We start from the raw sequence: 16,363 nt of genomic DNA, 5'->3' as shown, positions 1-16,363 counted from the left end.
TTTGTGAGGGTTTGTAGGCGTTTGCTTCCACGCGTTCGGAGAAGGGTCGCTTGGTCTCCTCTGCCGTCTTCGTCGGAGCTTGGTAGTATTGGTATGGGCCGGAGGGCGCTTGTTGCTCGTAGAAGCCGGTGTTATGGTTCTGGCTCCACAGACCGGAATGACGGCGGTTCTCCATGATGATGGTATGCGCATCTGGGCCGATGACCTCTGCGATGCCAGACGGGTCAAACAGCAGTGACGCTGAGGGGATAGCAGCGGTGCAACACGGCCAGCCAGCTACTGCATTGACGACTCTATACAGTCACTGACATTTATTATAGCTCAGGGATGCTTATGCGCAGCATTGTCGAGCAATACAGGTGACATATATAGACATACACTCGCAAGAACGCAGCAGCAAGGTATGATAGATGGAAAGCGAAGGAGAGGGTTACACATATCAAGTTTCTGCACGTTTGCGATATGGAGAGGCTGGGTCGAGAGGATATCCTTGCACCATCATGCATGCAGCTGCAAGCTCAAGCGGAACCTCACCGCCGACAGCTCCAACACCAAGACCGGCCTACGCAACGGAACTTGTAGTGTTACTCCGAGCGATGAACTACGTGACATGTGTTGAAGGCGAGCGGGACCCCGTATGCTTCTCAGATGCTCTCATATACTATCTCACTACCCTCCTCTCCTCTTCTGTGCATCGTGACCCGACCCTTTGATGGCACGCTCCTCGCTGCGACGTGATTGGAAGCGCAACTTGAGTTTGCGGGGACGAAGCGATCCGGCTGCGTGGCTTCGCGTCCCGGGAGTAGCCGCTGCACGATGGGCTTATTCAGGGTCAAAAGCCGCAGTCGACGATGCCGCTGGCTTTAGATGTAGGCGAGGACAAAGAAGCGCCCAATGTTCGATACACCTGCCTGCTTCTTCACATAGCTGACGCACGCTACGTAGGGATATAGTCCATGCGTGCCTGGAGAATGACTGCGCTTGCTCGAGTGATATCTCCCAACAGCGACGGCTCGTCAAGAGCGAGGAGACGATGAGGGTAATAGGGAGCGTACCGGCGTTACTGCTGCTCGTGCTACAGTATACGCCAGTGACTCTTGCAGCTCGGGTACGCGACTACGATGCGCACGACTACTACGCTGTACACCTCCGGCAAGGTGTGCAACCGGAGGAAGTGTCTTCACATCTAGGCTTGCAGTACGATGGCCCGCTCGGCGAGCTGGAGGACCACCACTTTTTCCGGGCAGACATACGACAACACGATCACGACCACATACAGAGCGCTCTCGACGATTTACGACGAAGGAGACGGAAACGAGAAGTCGGTGCAGGCGAACCACACACCCTGGACCACATCCTTCTCTCCCAAAAGCAGCAACTCCACACCCGCTTTCCCCTCGTCAAGCGTGCAGTCCTACCCCTACGAGCTATCGACATGCCCGTAGACTGGGCTGTGGCGAAGAACAAGGAGATTGCAGAAAGTCTCGGCATCAGTGACCCTATCTTCCAAGAACAATGGCATCTGTATAATCATGTACAAATCGGGCACGACATCAACGTCACCGGCGTGTGGCAGCAAGGCGTTACCGGCAAGAACAGTACGGTGTGTATAGTAGATGATGGGTTAGATATGGACAGTGAAGATCTAAAGGACAATTACTTTGCGGAGGGGAGTTATGATTTTAATGATCAGGTGGAGGATCCGAGGCCGAGGTTGAGCGACGATCATCATGGCACGAGGTGTGCGGGTGAGATTGCGGCGGTGCGAAATGATGTTTGCGGTGTTGGGATTGCGTATGATGGCAAAGTGTCTGGAGTCCGGATTCTGTCAAAGGTGATCAGCGACGCGGACGAGGCCATTGCGATGAACTACGCCTACCAAGACAACCAGATCTACTCATGCTCGTGGGGACCTCCGGATGATGGCCAGAGTATGGAAGCACCCGGCATCATCATCCGTCGCGCCATGGTGAACGGCGTGCAGAATGGCAGAGGTGGGCTGGGCTCAATCTACGTCTTCGCCATCGGTAACGGCGCTTCCAATGACGACAACTGCAACTTCGACGGGTATACGAACAGCATCTACTCCGTTAGCGTAGGTGGGATCGACCGCAAAGGACTGCATCCGTACTACAGCGAGAAATGCTCCGCGCAGTTGGTGGTAACATACTCTTCCGGCTCCGGCGACGCAATCCATACGACGGACGTAGGAGAGAGGAGCTGCTACACCAATCACGGCGGCACATCCGCTGCTGGTCCGCTTGTCGCTGGCATCTACGCGCTGATGCTCGAAGTCAACCCGGCATTGACGTGGCGAGATATCCAATGGCTGACCGTGCTTACGGCTGTGAAGCTGGACCAAGACAGCGACTGGGCGATGAACAAAGCTGTCGGCAAGGAGTTCTCGCATCAATTCGGCTACGGTAAAGCAGATGCTTGGGCACTGGTCGAGAGGGCGCGGACTTGGGAGAACGTGAAGCCGCAGGCTTGGTTCTTCAGCCCGTGGATGCACGTGAAGCATCCCATCCCGCAAGGCGATCAAGGGCTTACGAGTACTTTCACCGTGACGACGGATATGCTCAAGGAGGCGAATCTGGACCGTTTGGAGCATGTGACCGTGACGATGAATGTCGACCACACGCGCCGAGGCGACCTTAGTGTGGAGCTGCGAAGTCCGAGTGGCATGACAAGCCATATCGCGACGGCGAGACGCAATGATGGATCGAATGCGGGATATGTGGACTGGACGTTCATGTCTGTCGCTCACTGGGCCGAGAACGGGGTCGGAGAGTGGACAGTCGTGGTCAAGGACACGAATGAAAACGAACATACTGGGAACTGGACCGATTGGAGACTGAAGTTGTACGGCGAGTGCAAGGACGCCAGCAAGCAGGACCTCCTCCCACTACCAACGGACCATGACGACGACGATCATAATGACGAAGAAGTGCATGTACCACCAGTAGGCACGACGAGCGTGGCTGTCCCGACCGAGACGGAACCGCCGGTCGTCCCATCCGATCTACCCAGCAGGCCAGTCAACAGCAAGACCTCCACCACGCCAACCATCACCGCCACCGCCACCGAGCCCACGCCAACAGGTGACGATAAAGTCGAAGAACCAACCGAAACCGCCACTCCCTCCGCAACCGCCTCATCCGACCACCTCCTCCCCCACATCTTCCCCACCTTCGGCGTGACCAAAACCACGCAAGCCTGGATCTACGGCTCGCTAGCTTTAATCCTCATCTTCCTGTCCGGGCTCGGCATCTACTGGTACCGCATGCGGCGCCGCAAGGCGTGGATGTCCGGTGGAGGGGACGATTATGGATTTGAGATGGTGCCTAAGGATGAGGACGATGACCACGATGGCGGAAGGACTGGGATGAATGGGCATGCGAAGAAGGGAAATGGCAATGGGAAGGCGAGAGCGGGGCAATTGTACGATGCGTTCGCGCCGGATGATAGTGAGCCCGAGGATGAGGAGTTTGAGGAGGTTGGGCGGGAGAGATTTGGCATTGGGGAGGATGAGGATGAGGATGAGGCGTTGGAGAGGTATAGGGATCGGGAGCCGTTGAGGGAGGGGACGGATGTGAGATAGTGATGTTGCATGGATCTGGAGTGCATGGCGTGGTGTTGGCGGTGTTCTTGGAGTATGTCGTTGTCAATTGACGCTGTATACAAAATTCGTTTGCTCTCAATATGGACGTCATTTCCCAGCTCGGAAGCGCGACAAAACGGCGTTCTTGCTGTTGTATTGGTACAAGCGTTAAAGAAGGAGGTGCTGTAGTGAATGAGAATAACTATAGGTAGGTAGGTGAGATGGTGCCGGCGCCGGCATACTCACCACGCCGCATTGGGCGGTTTCCGCTCCCCGCTCCCGGAAGTCGTTGATGACGGAATATTACATGACGCACTGCAATGATATAAGAACCTGCTGGACGGCCTCTCATCGCCTTAGACGCAGTAGCAGCTACTTATACATCTTTTGAGCGGTTCACACGGGTATAGTGACTTGAGGTACAAAGGTGAATGGCTCGTCAAATGGACGCTGGTTGTCCACTATCACGCGGCAGCGAACACCCAAGGAGGATTCACTGGTGAGCCACCATGACACTCCTAGGGAGCCACAGTAAAACGGCGCAGCAGGAAGAGCTACGGCAGGCGCGCCGTTTGCTCAAGGAGCGCGTGCGGGCTGATTGGGACTATCCACCACTACCCGCCTACCAACGCACCCAACGTAGGACGGATGTGACTTCTGCTGGCGATGAGGATGCACGAGTTGCCGGCTTTCGCTTTCATGTCGGTGGAGCGGCCGTGGATGGCGTTGGTGCGGGGCCGGAGGATGACGGAGAAGAGGTTGAATGGCGAGAGCGAGAATGCTCTTCAGACTCCGATTCCAACGGCGACGACAGCGCCGTAACTACGAGCAGCAAGAGCAGCAAGAAGAGCAAGACGAGCATCTTCAAGTTCGAGGGCCCGGATAGCGTCGGCGAGCAGATACGCGAGCAACGACAAGCCCGCAAGCGAAAACGGCAAAGGGCGCTCGAGCAGGAGTTAGGCTGGAATGAAGGCTTGCAGCATTGGACAACCAGACGGAATGCCTGGTCCGGTGCGCGCACTGCAGCAGAAGTTCGCGTGCTGCAGAGTACCCAAAAACACCACTACAATGCGTCTCCAGCGCCGCGACCGAGCTCGTCAAGCTCTGTTGCCACAGACTCCGCTGTAAGCACACCGCGAACTTCTGTCTCGTCGATGCCCGCGGCAGAAGCAGGCTCGAGCAGTACAGCATCATCCCAACAAGCATCACCAAACAACAATGGCAAGCAGTCTACGCTGCCTACCGTACCAAGTTCAGCATCCCATACGCAGTCGGCTGTGATGGTTCCCGTCTGTCCCGCCATTCTCCCAAACCATCCGATCCGACGTCGCATCAACCCAGCCATGCATCACGAGATCTACAATAAAATCATCCTGCAGTCACGAACGCCATCCGTGCCCATCAACTTACTCACGCTTGTCTCGGCGCTGGTGCAAGGCTGGAAGGAAGACGGCGACTGGCCTCCGAAGGATACGGCGCCCGAACCAAGCATTGGGAGGCGTAAGACGACCAAAGACGCCGGAGAGATTGCCGGCGGGCTGAAGAATGGTGTAAAGGCAGTTGGGAGGGTGTTGAGGTTGACCGCTCCCGTTGAGATGGCCACACGGAACAGGAAGGAACAGTGGAATGTTGATTCCATGAATGCTCCGTCTTCCGGATAGATCATTGAGAAATGCTCCACGAGTTAAAAATGACGACAGAACACCCTATCATACACATTTGGATCAGTATCTGAACTATACCATCTCACAACGCTCATGCAGGGGCACGCGCGACAGCGGACTCTAATAGGCGGACCTCTGGCTCGCTCTTTGTCGCTCAGCGTGCTCAATGCTGTTGTCTTCACTTCCGCTGTCGACAGAGCCACAGACCAGGCTATACCATCGCCAAGCCCGCCTACACTCATTCGACCGAGGGCGGCTTCGGTAGTGGCACATTTGGTGCCGGAAAAGGCAGTGGCAAAGTGACATGATGATGGCGGCCACCTCCCGCACCAGACGCGTCCTCTAAGCCAAGAATCTTCGCCGCTTTCGCGCCCTTGATGCGAGGCCTTCGTGGGTGCTCCTCCTCAGAGTCTGTGGACGGAGAAGGGTGAGTCTGGATCAGTCGGCTGGTAGAGAAAACTCTTTTGTCTTGGATTGAAGCGTGCTTCTCTGCCGCGCCACAGCCTGTCTGGTCCCCACGGACCTGATCATCCCTGCTCTCAGGGTACTCGCACACGGATAGCGTGGAGTCTTTCCTCACCTTAGCGACCAGTGACGATCCACGAGCGGTAGCGACGGCGACATCCATTGTTGAGCATCCCGGATTATTGGGATACGGCCTCGCGGTGGCGGCGGGTGATGCCCTTCCGCCGTTCGAGTGCCCGCGAGGGGATGCTGCTGCGAGTGCATTCATTGCTGCCTCTTTACGACATTCCAACGACATCAACTTCGCAAAGCAGATGTCAATTGAGCTGTTGATGGCTGCTAGAAACAAGTGCTGTTCAAGCAGAGCATTCGCGTTGTTTCTCTCACAATGCTCCTTTAGATTCGCGACCATAGCCGCAGACATCCTTTGGCGCTCGAAACGGAGGACTGCATAACGTCGGTGTAGAGCTTCCGTTTGAGAAGACAAACTAGTCAGTGTCTCGAGTGAATCGTCCTGCGTTCGAGACTTGCAATCTGACGGGCGGGACGGCAGATCCGGTATCGGTTTATCCCTGTCAGCATGAGTCGCAGGCTGCGGCATAGTGCGGTGACCAGCCGGTGATGGGTCGTCTGTGGTCTTCTTCGCTTGCGCCGAGTACAAATCCCTATTCCGTTTCCCGGGTTGAGCATCGCCCTTGACAATGACTGCATTTGCCGGCTGCTGACGGAGGTTGATGTCTGCAGGCAGCAATGGTGTCCCTCCGGAGACTTCTTCTCGAGACACCGGATGCTGTGTGGCGAGCACGCTGAATCTACTGGACGGCGGCGAAAAGCTGGACGCAGCCTTTCTAAGTTCTTCGACTCCATGTCGTCGCCTTTCCCCAAACAAGTTGCACTTCTGCACAGATACAGACCCCTTTACCACGTATGGCGTGGCTCGGGGAAGCACAGTGGCCATGTTTGCCCGCATCGAACTCCCACCGGAGCTTGATGACTCCTCGCGTAAGCTCTGAGAAAGGTCCGAAGCATCTCGCAGGCGCAATCGAGGCGACTTCGGCGGCGGTGGCGGACCTTGCTTTGGTATAGCTGCACTCTCAACGACCGATTTCAAACCCGAGTCCTGCAGTCCTGCACGCGAAAATGCTGAAGTGGGTGGTCGCTGCGCCTTGTCGGAGGATGGTTCGGTGACCCGAGGACCATGCAATTCTGGAGCAGAAGCGGCAGGCCCCTCATTCGGCCACGGAGGTGAGACCCTTTCGCATGTCTGAAGATTTGACGGAGTTAGTGGGCAGGAGACTATGTAGACCTCCTGGTCCGAATTGGTGCCCACTTTGGCTTGTTCGAACTCTTCATTGGGAGAGCTTATCGCGGCAGGGTGCGGTATAGACGCGGACGGCGTATTTGGTGTGTCGACCGGCATTTCCTTCAACATAAACATCAGCTCCGGGTCGGTCTGACTGCGTTTCCGCTGGATGAATCTGACTGTGGCAGCAGGCGTCTGCCGTGAGGCGCGGTAGGGTCCGCTCAGAGCGTGCTTTCGATCCCTACTTGAGAATGAAAAGCTTCGTTTGGTCGATGGCGTTGACCCGATCAAGTGGTCACGGGACAATTTCCTGGTAACACTCGGAGTAGGTGGCGGAGTCGGTTCGGCGGCAGGGAACAAGCTGTACCCTAGCCTTTGCGCCAGCGAAGGTCTTCGTGCAAGTCTAGGGGTGTTGGTTCTGGAGTAGGCAACACTGAATGACTGCTCCATCGTCAAGATTCAACGAGCTTGTAGTCCTGTGTAAGCTTGCTGGGTTGTGCAAGAATGAATATCTGGGCAGTCGCAAGTGATATGTTCTTTCTTGGGTGCTTCGAACGCAGTGTAGATGCTGATTCGTGCAAGATCTACTGCATCTAATAAGCGACGCATCGGCAACCAGGGTGTTACGGGGATATGTCCCGAGAGCTCGACTAGATCTACCAGGTAAGCGGCCCCAAACCCTTGTCATTGTTGCCTACAGATCTGCGCGACTACCTGAGGAACCATGATAGCGATACAACGTGTTCTAGCTTGCTATGACAATAATTCCTCCTCTGCTGCATCGCAAGAAATAATCAACAGGGCTCACGCATTCAAGGTGTGTCCGTGATGCCTTTGCAATGGGCCTCTGGTATGGGCGCTAGTCATGGCATCATGGCGATGGTGCTTGGACCCTCGTCCATCATCGTGGAACACTATGCTTGTCGTCCCTGAGTCGTCCGTTGCCGTAAATCGTTCGTTTCAAGATGCGCCACATGTAAGATTCGTGTGGCGGCGCAATGCTCGTTCAGGGGTTTGCCACGACGAAGCGCAAATACGGCGATACGGTCATCATCGTCTCAAGTACTAGCGTCGCCAGTGCTTAGGACGTCGACGACATCATATTCGATACTCTGACTTGTTGTGAACCTTCGTCATCGCCTTGTACACATACACAACCGGGAGACAGAACGAATGTGAAGCTCGACTTCGTATGAAGTGAACTGGTTAATTTGAGTTTAGGTCCATCGCCCCGCAATCGTTCGCATGACTAGCCGACTCCATTGCGTTGCATCGCCGGCGTACGGAAGACGCACTAAGCTTCATATCAGATCGTTTGTAAGACTGCATATGCATGAGAGCGGCTCGCTTGCGCGCATCTGGATCATGACCCGTTTGCAGTGTAGCATATTGCATCATGGGGGCGAGGTTTCCGATCCACCTTCATGCACAGTAAAGGGAACCACCCTACCTCGCTGCGCGCTGGAACGAAAGATACCGCACGAGCGTATACCGTACAGAATGGCGGTGCTGCAGCATGGCGGGTAAGTAATGCATTGCGAGATCACCTCATGCCTCGACAGTGTCCAGGCTCCCCTTCCCTGTGGTTCCTGCCGGCACTGCTCCTTTCTGCATTTTCAGCTTCTCTTCAAACTTGGCGAATTCCTTCATGGCAATCTCCTCCTCCTGATCCATCACCTGCTGTACACCCTTTACCTCCTCGATGTAATGCATGAGCATACTCTCGATCCCGTTCTTCAATGTCACCGTACTGCTATCGCACGTACGACATGCGCCTCGAAGCTTCAGCAGAACTTGTCCGTCATGGAAGCCTCGGAACTCAATATCGCCCCCGTCCTCCTGAATTGCGGGTCGAATGCGAGTCTCGAGCAACTCCTGGATCATGCCAACCACTTCTTCGTCTTCCGGCGCGTACGACGCTTGAGCCTCGCTGCTGGAGCTGCCTTGCCCTTCCTCGCCCGTCTTGTTCTCGACGATGTTGACAATCGCTTGACCGCTAGTTACCGCTTCAGTGATAAGACTAAAAACCTCCGGCTTAACGTGCGCCCATGGTGTTGCGCTGTCTTTGGTGACCGTAATATAGTCCTTGCCGTAGAATACGCTCGTGACACCATCCACGTTCAATAGCTGTGCGGCTAGTGGCGACGGATGCGGTGGCGCCAGTGTAGACCGCGGAGAGAGATACTCAAGGAACGAAGAAGGAAAGTTGTCGGGCAGGATATTGTGGTTTGGTCGGAACTTCAGCGCATCTGCATTCGGAGTGTCTTCCGTCTGGATGAAAATCGTTCTCACCGCGGAGGGCGTTCGCGGCACAGATGGTTGTGTGTAGCGGAGGATGGTTGGTCTAAATCGCTTATTCGATGAAGACAACGGTGTCGCTCGCGATAGCTCTGAGAAATGTCTGCTCGCAGTAGTGGCGGTTCTGTGACACCTGCAGGTCGCGGTTGCGGATGGTCTGGTGAAAGCCCTGGTAAGGCTACTGACTGCTGGTTTGCTGGCCATGACGCTTGTTGGCAGTCGAATATTGTATGGTCCAAGAAGTCCAGTCTTGTTGGAGGGATTGTCCTAGGTCGGTAGGAGATAGCAGTAATTGCGTCACAGCAGGGCTGACAAAGGCGAGTTCACGTGACCGTACCTTCGGCGTTTGGCGAAGCTCCTCCGACGTATATTTGGAGATAGATGAGATTCGCGAGGGGAACAACCCTCTAACAACCAGCCAGCCAACGTATTTGTGGACAGTGCCTGATGCGCCCAATTGCCCGCCAGAGCACTCGCTTGGCCTCCCACACGAGATCCGCAAGTGGCACACTGAGACAGCAGACACCTCACATCCCGTACACGTCTTCGCGATGCTTCATTGACAGCGTGAAGAGACGTTCAGACGCTCGACCGCCCAATGGCGCATCTGATGGCCGCTGGGCTGGACAGCAACGAGAGGAGCAGAAGCAAGATGAGGAGACCAAGACACAGTCTGATCAGCGTCACGACGCAGAGGCAGCAGTGAATGGCGAAGGGCGGAAGTCTGGGTTGAGAAGGACGCTCCGGCAACGGCGAGTTAACGATGTCCCGAAACCGCCGCCGATACCTGAGTGGTTCTTGAGGCACAATGTCTTTTTGGCACGCGAAGTCACGCAGGCGGCTATTGCCGATCAAACTCCCCGGAAGTTCCTGAAGTGTGTCGATGCTGAGACCGGCCACACACTCTTCACCGTACCAGTTTACGATGGCGACGAGGCTGAACCCAAGACTCAGCCCAAGCTTTCGATTCGGGGCAACGATATAGATATTGCAGCGCTTCGCCTGCGCCCATCCTGGCTACGTCGGATGAAAGCTATGCCTAGCAAGATCCGCGAGGAAACGCTGATGCAGCAAGTTATGGTACAGCGAGCTTTGAAGCCAGAGGAGATCGACACTGAAGGCCTCAGTGAGCTGTTACTGGAGCTTCCACCAGACATGCAGGAAGCCATATTGCGTCTCGAAGCCACCAATAAGCCCGTCAAGCAGCAGGTTGGGGCACTCAAAGATGGGCATAACGGTAGTGATATAAACACGGAGGATGTTGGTAAGCCTCCCGACGGCAAATCACTTCCGCAGGACTTCTTCGGACAGAAGTACTCGGCGGAGCATTCTTCACCTGTCACAAAAGCCAAGCCAGCGTCACCGCCGCCTAGCTTGAATGTCGATGTTCCGCCACCGTCATCTTGGCCGATGGCCGAAGTGCGGCTGGCAGCGCGAGCAGCGCTTGCCATGTCCGCGAACACTCAGCATACGTCTTCTTTCGCATCTTCTCGGGTTGACCTGTCTTTGCACTGTTCAGACTCTGATGCTCACGCCGACATGGACTTCATCATACGTGGCTTGGCGCTGGGCCTTGACGCCGACGTCATAAGTCTTGATGCCAACGACTTCGAGGACCTTGCGTCTGAATACGTTGGCGGGGGTAACGACGCACCAGGCTCCTTTTCAACCATAGGCTACGACGCCTTTGACGGCTTCACAGCGAACGGCTCCGGTGGGACGATCAGAGTTAGCGAAGACTCCATGGAGGACGAGGAGGAATACGACGAGGATGAAGAGGATGAGAGTAGTAGGGACGATCGTCAAGGTCCCAATCAGACCTGGAGGATCGATGACCTTCGTAAGGCACTGCACGAGAAGCGCCATGAGCTCGGTAAAGCTTTGTCATCCGTTGGTATCCCAGGCTTGAATCTTGGTGCACCAAAGATTCTCTACGCTGGACCTGCGCCGCCCTCGTTTATGTCTGCTCGGCACCGGTCACCTATCTCTTCCTCATCGGAGAGCTATAACGACGCTCGTTTAGGGGCTCTCCTAGACAGCCTGCTTGACGCTGCCAAAGAAAAACGGACACAGAATCCGAAAGCAGACATCGAGGCGCACGACCTTGAGCGAAGTAGGATGGCGCTTGTCAACCGAGCTCGTCTAGTCGCAAGCGCTATCGTACCAAGCCAAAATGAGGAGCAGAAAGGGCGCACCGTACCAGTGGTACTTGAAGCACAGCCAGCTACGCAGCAGATTGGTAGTGTACGAAGCGTCTCTTTAGATGCACCACGAACGATCATCCACGTGCGTGATATGGCAGACATCGACCGTACCACATTGGGAGCTAATATCATTCGCCGCCTTGTCCGTGCCGTTCAGAAGCGCCGTAGAGCTGGCGTAAGCATTGTGATTATCGGCACTACGGCGGAAGATCAACCCACCAATACGTTTTTGGGCATACGCAGTGCCGAAGACTACCCCTTCCGCAGCGTGTCGATTCCGTCGTTTTCTTCCGAGTCTGCACAGGCCGCTCACCGGGTCCTTGATATAGCAAGGACACCGCCGCCCACCAAGACATTGCTGGATGGCGGGTACGGGCGCATTCTCGACATCAACCTTCGACACCTTCAAAGCATGCTACGACGTATACGACCGGATCAGGATGTGGATCTGATATCAGCTGCTTCCAGAAAGCAGATGAGCATATCTGGCACCCATCTGCTGTGCGAGAAGGTGCTATCGCTCGACCACGTGCAGCGACTGGTCCTCGTCGCCATCGGCTTGGCAGAATCGCCTGCAGTGTCAGACACCGTTAAACCCATCCATGTAGCACTTGCAGCGCACATAGCGACGAGAGCTGATGACTACATGGGCGCTTGGCTCCGCAAACAGAACGCGGATAAGATGCAAGATTTCGTCCGGGCCGGCAACGGAGGCAAAAATGCTAGTGACCAAGGCGGTGATGAGCCTACACGCAGCCGCGTTGACGATATTCGAGGGTCTTGCAATCCGCATGAGACGAAGTTGTTGACCGGTGTTGTTGATGCCAAGAACATCAGGACTGGCTTTGCAGACGTTCATGCGCCAACCGAAACAATCGAAGCGCTCAAGACGCTGACCAGTCTTTCGCTGCTTCGACCTGAAGCGTTCAGCTACGGCGTGCTGGCAAGCGACAAGCTGCCTGGTCTGCTACTTTACGGCCCACCGGGCACTGGTAAAACTCTGCTCGCTAAAGCTGTGGCGAAAGAGTCCCAAGCTACAGTGCTCGAAATTAGCGGGGCGCAGATCTACGAAAAGTATGTCGGTGAAGGCGAGAAGATGGTACGTGCCGTCTTCAGTCTTGCGAAGAAGCTCTCGCCGTGTATTGTCTTCATCGACGAGGCAGACGCAATATTTGGAAGCCGGAGCAGCGCCGGCAACCGGAATACGCACCGCGAGATCATCAATCAGTTCTTGCGGGAGTGGGACGGTATGGACGACCACAGTGTGTTCATGATGGTGGCTAGCAATCGCCCTTTCGATCTCGATGACGCCGTGCTTCGACGACTACCGCGCCGCTTACTCGTCGATCTGCCGGTTCAGAAGGACCGCGAGTCCATCCTGAATATCCACCTGAAGAACGAGCTTCTCGATTCAACTGTCTCTCTTTCGAAATTGGCAGAACAGACGCCCCTATACTCTGGCTCTGATCTGAAGAACCTCTGCGTCGCTGCCGCTCTTGCCTGTGTAAGAGAAGAGAACGAGCTCGCTGCGTCTCACAAGGAAGACAAGGATTTCAAGCTGCCTGAGAAGCGGACCTTGACGTCTAAGCACTTCGAGAAAGCGATTGCAGAAATCAGCGCAAGTATCAGTGAGGATATGAGTAGCTTAACAGCGATTAGGAAGTTCGACGAGCAGTTTGGTGATCGGAGAGGCAGGAAGAAGAAGGCAGGATATGGGTTTGGTACGACGGATGGTGTGATCAACGAAGTCGCAGTACGGGCACGACAGACTGATGAGCGAGCGCCGCCGGCGCCCTAGAAACATCTTGCATGCTACACACTGTTCAAATTTCGAATACTAGTCTCATTGAGACGTCGCATCAAATGCTATACCTCCTGGCAGATGCTCCTGTTGCATTAATCGAAACCTGACCCGCGCACATTGCACCTCGTCCTGCTCCTTGCCCGCAAACTCATTCTGTGGTGAATGTGCAAGCGCCGCAATCAGCAAAGCCGTGAGACTCCTCGTTTCCTTTCGCCACACAAAGGCCATTGCGGATTGTGCGAGTACAACAACTATGCCGATAACTGCAACTGTGCCGCCGAGGTATGACGTGCGGGAACCCATGCCGTAGGACCACACGTAGATGCGCGCATTCCGATACATTGGAGCAGTCTTTGCAGTTTGTCCGGCAGGCGCAGTGTACGTGACCTCGTAGTCGATCATGGAGAGCTGCTGGAGAATGGGCATCCATGACATTGCGGCGTAGGCGCCGTTGTAATTGAACGCCGTCAGGTCTCCTGTGTTGCCATTCCACCAGCTGTCGAAAAGGTTGAGCAGTGTCAGCGTGGTGGTACGGTTTGCGGGTAAGTGCCCTTTTTCATCGACGGACCAAGTCGCCAGTGTCCAAGCAGGATCAACCGGGATTGGGGAGGGAGATGTGAAGCCTCTCTGCCCCGGCAGGCCGAGTGCAGGCGTGTTGACCAGACGGAGGGGGTTGGTTGACGGAGCAGGATCAAAGGTGTACAACGTGAATGCCATGTACATAACGAAGTCTGTGGCCCGAGTCATCACTGACCCACCGACGTTCTGCTCCCATAGCACGGTATTTACGAGCTGAGTAGCGTTGGTTGTAGACCACTGGTTGTAAGCATCGGAAAAGAAGTATGTCCAGTTACAGGCGGCCTCGGAGGTTATAAGAGAGGTCTTGTTTGAGAACAGACAATCGCTCGAAAGAGCTGGTCTTGATCCCGTCGTGGCCATCGAGCCGTTCCCAAGCAATGTCGCTCTGTCGGAGGCGATCACGCTCACCTTGATGGGTGCCCGAAGTGCCGGGTTCGATGATCCTGCGACGCCATCGATCGTGAACGTACTGATTTTATTAGTAGCCGAACCCCAGCCGCTACCGTAGCGTATGCACTTGGTGAAGTTGTTTGCACCAGGATTGTCCCCAAATATGAACTGAAAGTCAGAGTTAATGTAGGAAGAGAAGCACTTAATGGTCTTTTCCGACGAGATGCTTATTGTCCAGCTCCGAGTGTTACCATTAGTAATCCACCAATACTTGGGAGCAGCGCCGAAAATGGGGCCTATCCGCTGCACCGAAGCCTGAAGGCTCTTGTTCAGAGGCACGTAGCTATTCACTAGAGCCTGGGTTGCGGTGTAGCCATAGGAAGCGTCAATACCCTTGAGCGTGCTGTAATTGTAGTTGTCGGCTACTTGCATAAGGTTCAGTTGATCGCCACTGAATTGATACAGTACCTGACGATTCGGGGCCCAGATAAGCTCCGAGTAACGGTCGCCTTGTGAGCCATTGGTTGCTAGAGTCATCCCACTCTGTAGGGTAGGCGCACACCTACGGAAGCGTTAGGAACAATCAATCCTCACTCAGCGAGCCTGCTTACCAGTCCATGTAACCGGGCGTCTCATCGACCGATGTCATAGTGGTTGAGATCCAGCCGTCAAGCGTGACACCCCACTTAGCCGCAGCGCAACTATACTTTTTCGCACTGAAATCGGCTGCAGTACAGCCACTGTCCGTGAATGCGAAGCCAGAGGCGGGTGGAGGGTTGCTACTGTGGTTGCTCACCACCCATGCCTGTTCAGATGCTGCTGTCTCCCGCCATCCCAAAGTAGGCAGAACAAGCACTGCTGTTGCCGGACCCATGAGGTTGCAAAGTATACAAAGGAAAATCGCCAGTAACACATACAGCCGCACACGTGCGCGTGGATCTCGAAAGCTACCAGATGACACTCCTGGGAACCAGGCCACTGAGGACCAAAACGACCAGTCTAGTAGCACCGTCACGTCGGAGAACTCGCTCGGTAAGGTAAGGTAACGTAGTGGAAGTCCAGTGGGTTGCTCGGCCAGATGGACGGTCAGGACGTACATGAGTAAGCAAGCAATGAAGTTGAACCAGACTTCTAGGGCCTTAGCTACCAGTTGCAAGAAGCCCAGAAGGTTATGGTCAGCTTTATTGAAGCGAGCCATATTCTCTTGCGGGACGATCTGCTGCGGGTTGTACGTATCGACCCAGCATGGGTCCCAAGGCGGGCACCAAGCACTCGCGCCGATAATGTGTCCTCTAATATTGAGAATCAAAAGTGCCAGTATAGGAGCAAGCCACAAGAGACAAAGCGCCTGTATAAGCAACGTTGAAGTCCAAGATCCACCTTCAGTATTGTCGGATTCAACGCGGTGCTGCTTGATAAGCTTCGATGTACTGCCCGTCGACAGCAGGCTATCCATCTCAACATTGTCTCGATGTGAGGGTATCCGCAAGCTCGCTGGTCTTTCCTCGGCCATGGTCAGGGTATAGCGAGTCTTACAGTGATAACAAATCTACACACGGAAAGAAAGCAGAGTAGTAAAATTGCAGCTTTGAACCGTGCGAAGGACGGACTACTTATCTGGCAGCGAGAGTATAGCGACGTGATGTACATATCGACAGCCTGTGATCCTTCGAGCTACTCGCGGGGCTGAACAGCATTAGTTCAGCCACGATAGCGTAATTAGACATACCGCAAGCCGTTCCATGGTGAAGCCTTTGGCGAACAGCCGCCATCTAGCGGCATCTTAACGTATCCTTACCTGGCCGGGCGCTTCTTTGCCTTGTTGAATTGTACCGTCAATCCGCAGGCAATGGTCAGAAAGGTTTACCACCTTAAAGAGGCTTGGGTGCGGTATGTGTGTTCAATAGCGAAGGGGCTGAGCGTGGAGTTAGCGGGTCCGTACCGAATCAGAGGGCTAGCGCACTCGTTAGTGCGAGGGGACGGGACCGGATCGAGGTTGAGGCTTGATGCTTGGGAGCCTCGTAGAGACGGAGCCTGCGGTAGTGAGTTCGACAT

The 16,363-nt window shown here is 54.9% G+C and overlaps 8 protein-coding genes across 8 annotated transcripts; 3 read left to right on the top strand and 5 right to left on the bottom strand.

The window, feature by feature from the left end:
* Nucleotides 1-826: 826 nt before the first annotated feature.
* Nucleotides 827-3,806, top strand: BAUCODRAFT_532569 (uncharacterized protein). Its single transcript, XM_007679598.1, has one exon. The coding sequence runs from the start codon at nucleotides 1,034-1,036 to the stop codon at nucleotides 3,599-3,601; it is 2,568 nt and encodes an 855-aa protein (XP_007677788.1). The 5' UTR covers nucleotides 827-1,033; the 3' UTR covers nucleotides 3,602-3,806.
* Nucleotides 3,807-4,018: 212 nt separating this feature from the next.
* BAUCODRAFT_532348 (uncharacterized protein) lies at nucleotides 4,019-5,383 on the top strand. The gene has a single exon (XM_007679597.1). It carries the CDS (start codon nucleotides 4,111-4,113, stop codon nucleotides 5,260-5,262), a length of 1,152 nt encoding a protein of 383 aa, XP_007677787.1. The 5' UTR covers nucleotides 4,019-4,110; the 3' UTR covers nucleotides 5,263-5,383.
* Nucleotides 5,384-5,503: 120 nt separating this feature from the next.
* Nucleotides 5,504-7,483, bottom strand: BAUCODRAFT_123697 (uncharacterized protein; the record flags this gene model as incomplete). The annotated part of the gene is made up of 1 exon (XM_007679596.1): nucleotides 5,504-7,483. One exon carries the CDS (start codon nucleotides 7,481-7,483, stop codon nucleotides 5,504-5,506), a length of 1,980 nt encoding a protein of 659 aa, XP_007677786.1.
* Nucleotides 7,484-8,217: 734 nt separating this feature from the next.
* Nucleotides 8,218-9,557, bottom strand: BAUCODRAFT_35227 (uncharacterized protein). The gene has a single exon (XM_007679248.1). It carries the CDS (start codon nucleotides 9,533-9,535, stop codon nucleotides 8,582-8,584), a length of 954 nt encoding a protein of 317 aa, XP_007677438.1. The 5' UTR covers nucleotides 9,536-9,557; the 3' UTR covers nucleotides 8,218-8,581.
* Nucleotides 9,558-12,217: 2,660 nt separating this feature from the next.
* BAUCODRAFT_73052 (uncharacterized protein) lies at nucleotides 12,218-13,333 on the top strand (the record flags this gene model as incomplete). Its single annotated transcript, XM_007679422.1, has 1 exon — nucleotides 12,218-13,333. The coding sequence occupies one exon, from the start codon at nucleotides 12,218-12,220 to the stop codon at nucleotides 13,331-13,333; it is 1,116 nt and encodes a 371-aa protein (XP_007677612.1).
* Nucleotides 13,334-13,356: 23 nt separating this feature from the next.
* Nucleotides 13,357-14,871, bottom strand: BAUCODRAFT_532353 (uncharacterized protein). The gene has a single exon (XM_007679595.1). It carries the CDS (start codon nucleotides 14,843-14,845, stop codon nucleotides 13,379-13,381), a length of 1,467 nt encoding a protein of 488 aa, XP_007677785.1. The 5' UTR covers nucleotides 14,846-14,871; the 3' UTR covers nucleotides 13,357-13,378.
* A 44-nt stretch (nucleotides 14,872-14,915) lies between these two features.
* Nucleotides 14,916-15,821, bottom strand: BAUCODRAFT_149239 (uncharacterized protein; the record flags this gene model as incomplete). Its single annotated transcript, XM_007679594.1, has 1 exon — nucleotides 14,916-15,821. The coding sequence occupies one exon, from the start codon at nucleotides 15,819-15,821 to the stop codon at nucleotides 14,916-14,918; it is 906 nt and encodes a 301-aa protein (XP_007677784.1).
* A 15-nt stretch (nucleotides 15,822-15,836) lies between these two features.
* BAUCODRAFT_35225 (uncharacterized protein) lies at nucleotides 15,837-16,116 on the bottom strand. Its single transcript, XM_007679247.1, has one exon. It carries the CDS (start codon nucleotides 16,078-16,080, stop codon nucleotides 15,922-15,924), a length of 159 nt encoding a protein of 52 aa, XP_007677437.1. The 5' UTR covers nucleotides 16,081-16,116; the 3' UTR covers nucleotides 15,837-15,921.
* Between the last annotated feature and the right edge of the window lie 247 nt (nucleotides 16,117-16,363).

This window comes from Baudoinia panamericana, assembly GCF_000338955.1.
Source record: "Baudoinia panamericana UAMH 10762 unplaced genomic scaffold BAUCOscaffold_8, whole genome shotgun sequence".
Taxonomy (NCBI): Eukaryota; Fungi; Ascomycota; class Dothideomycetes; order Mycosphaerellales; family Teratosphaeriaceae; genus Baudoinia; species Baudoinia panamericana.
The sequence above is the reverse complement of the archived record's forward strand: the minus strand, read 5'-3'. Positions and strand labels throughout refer to the sequence as shown.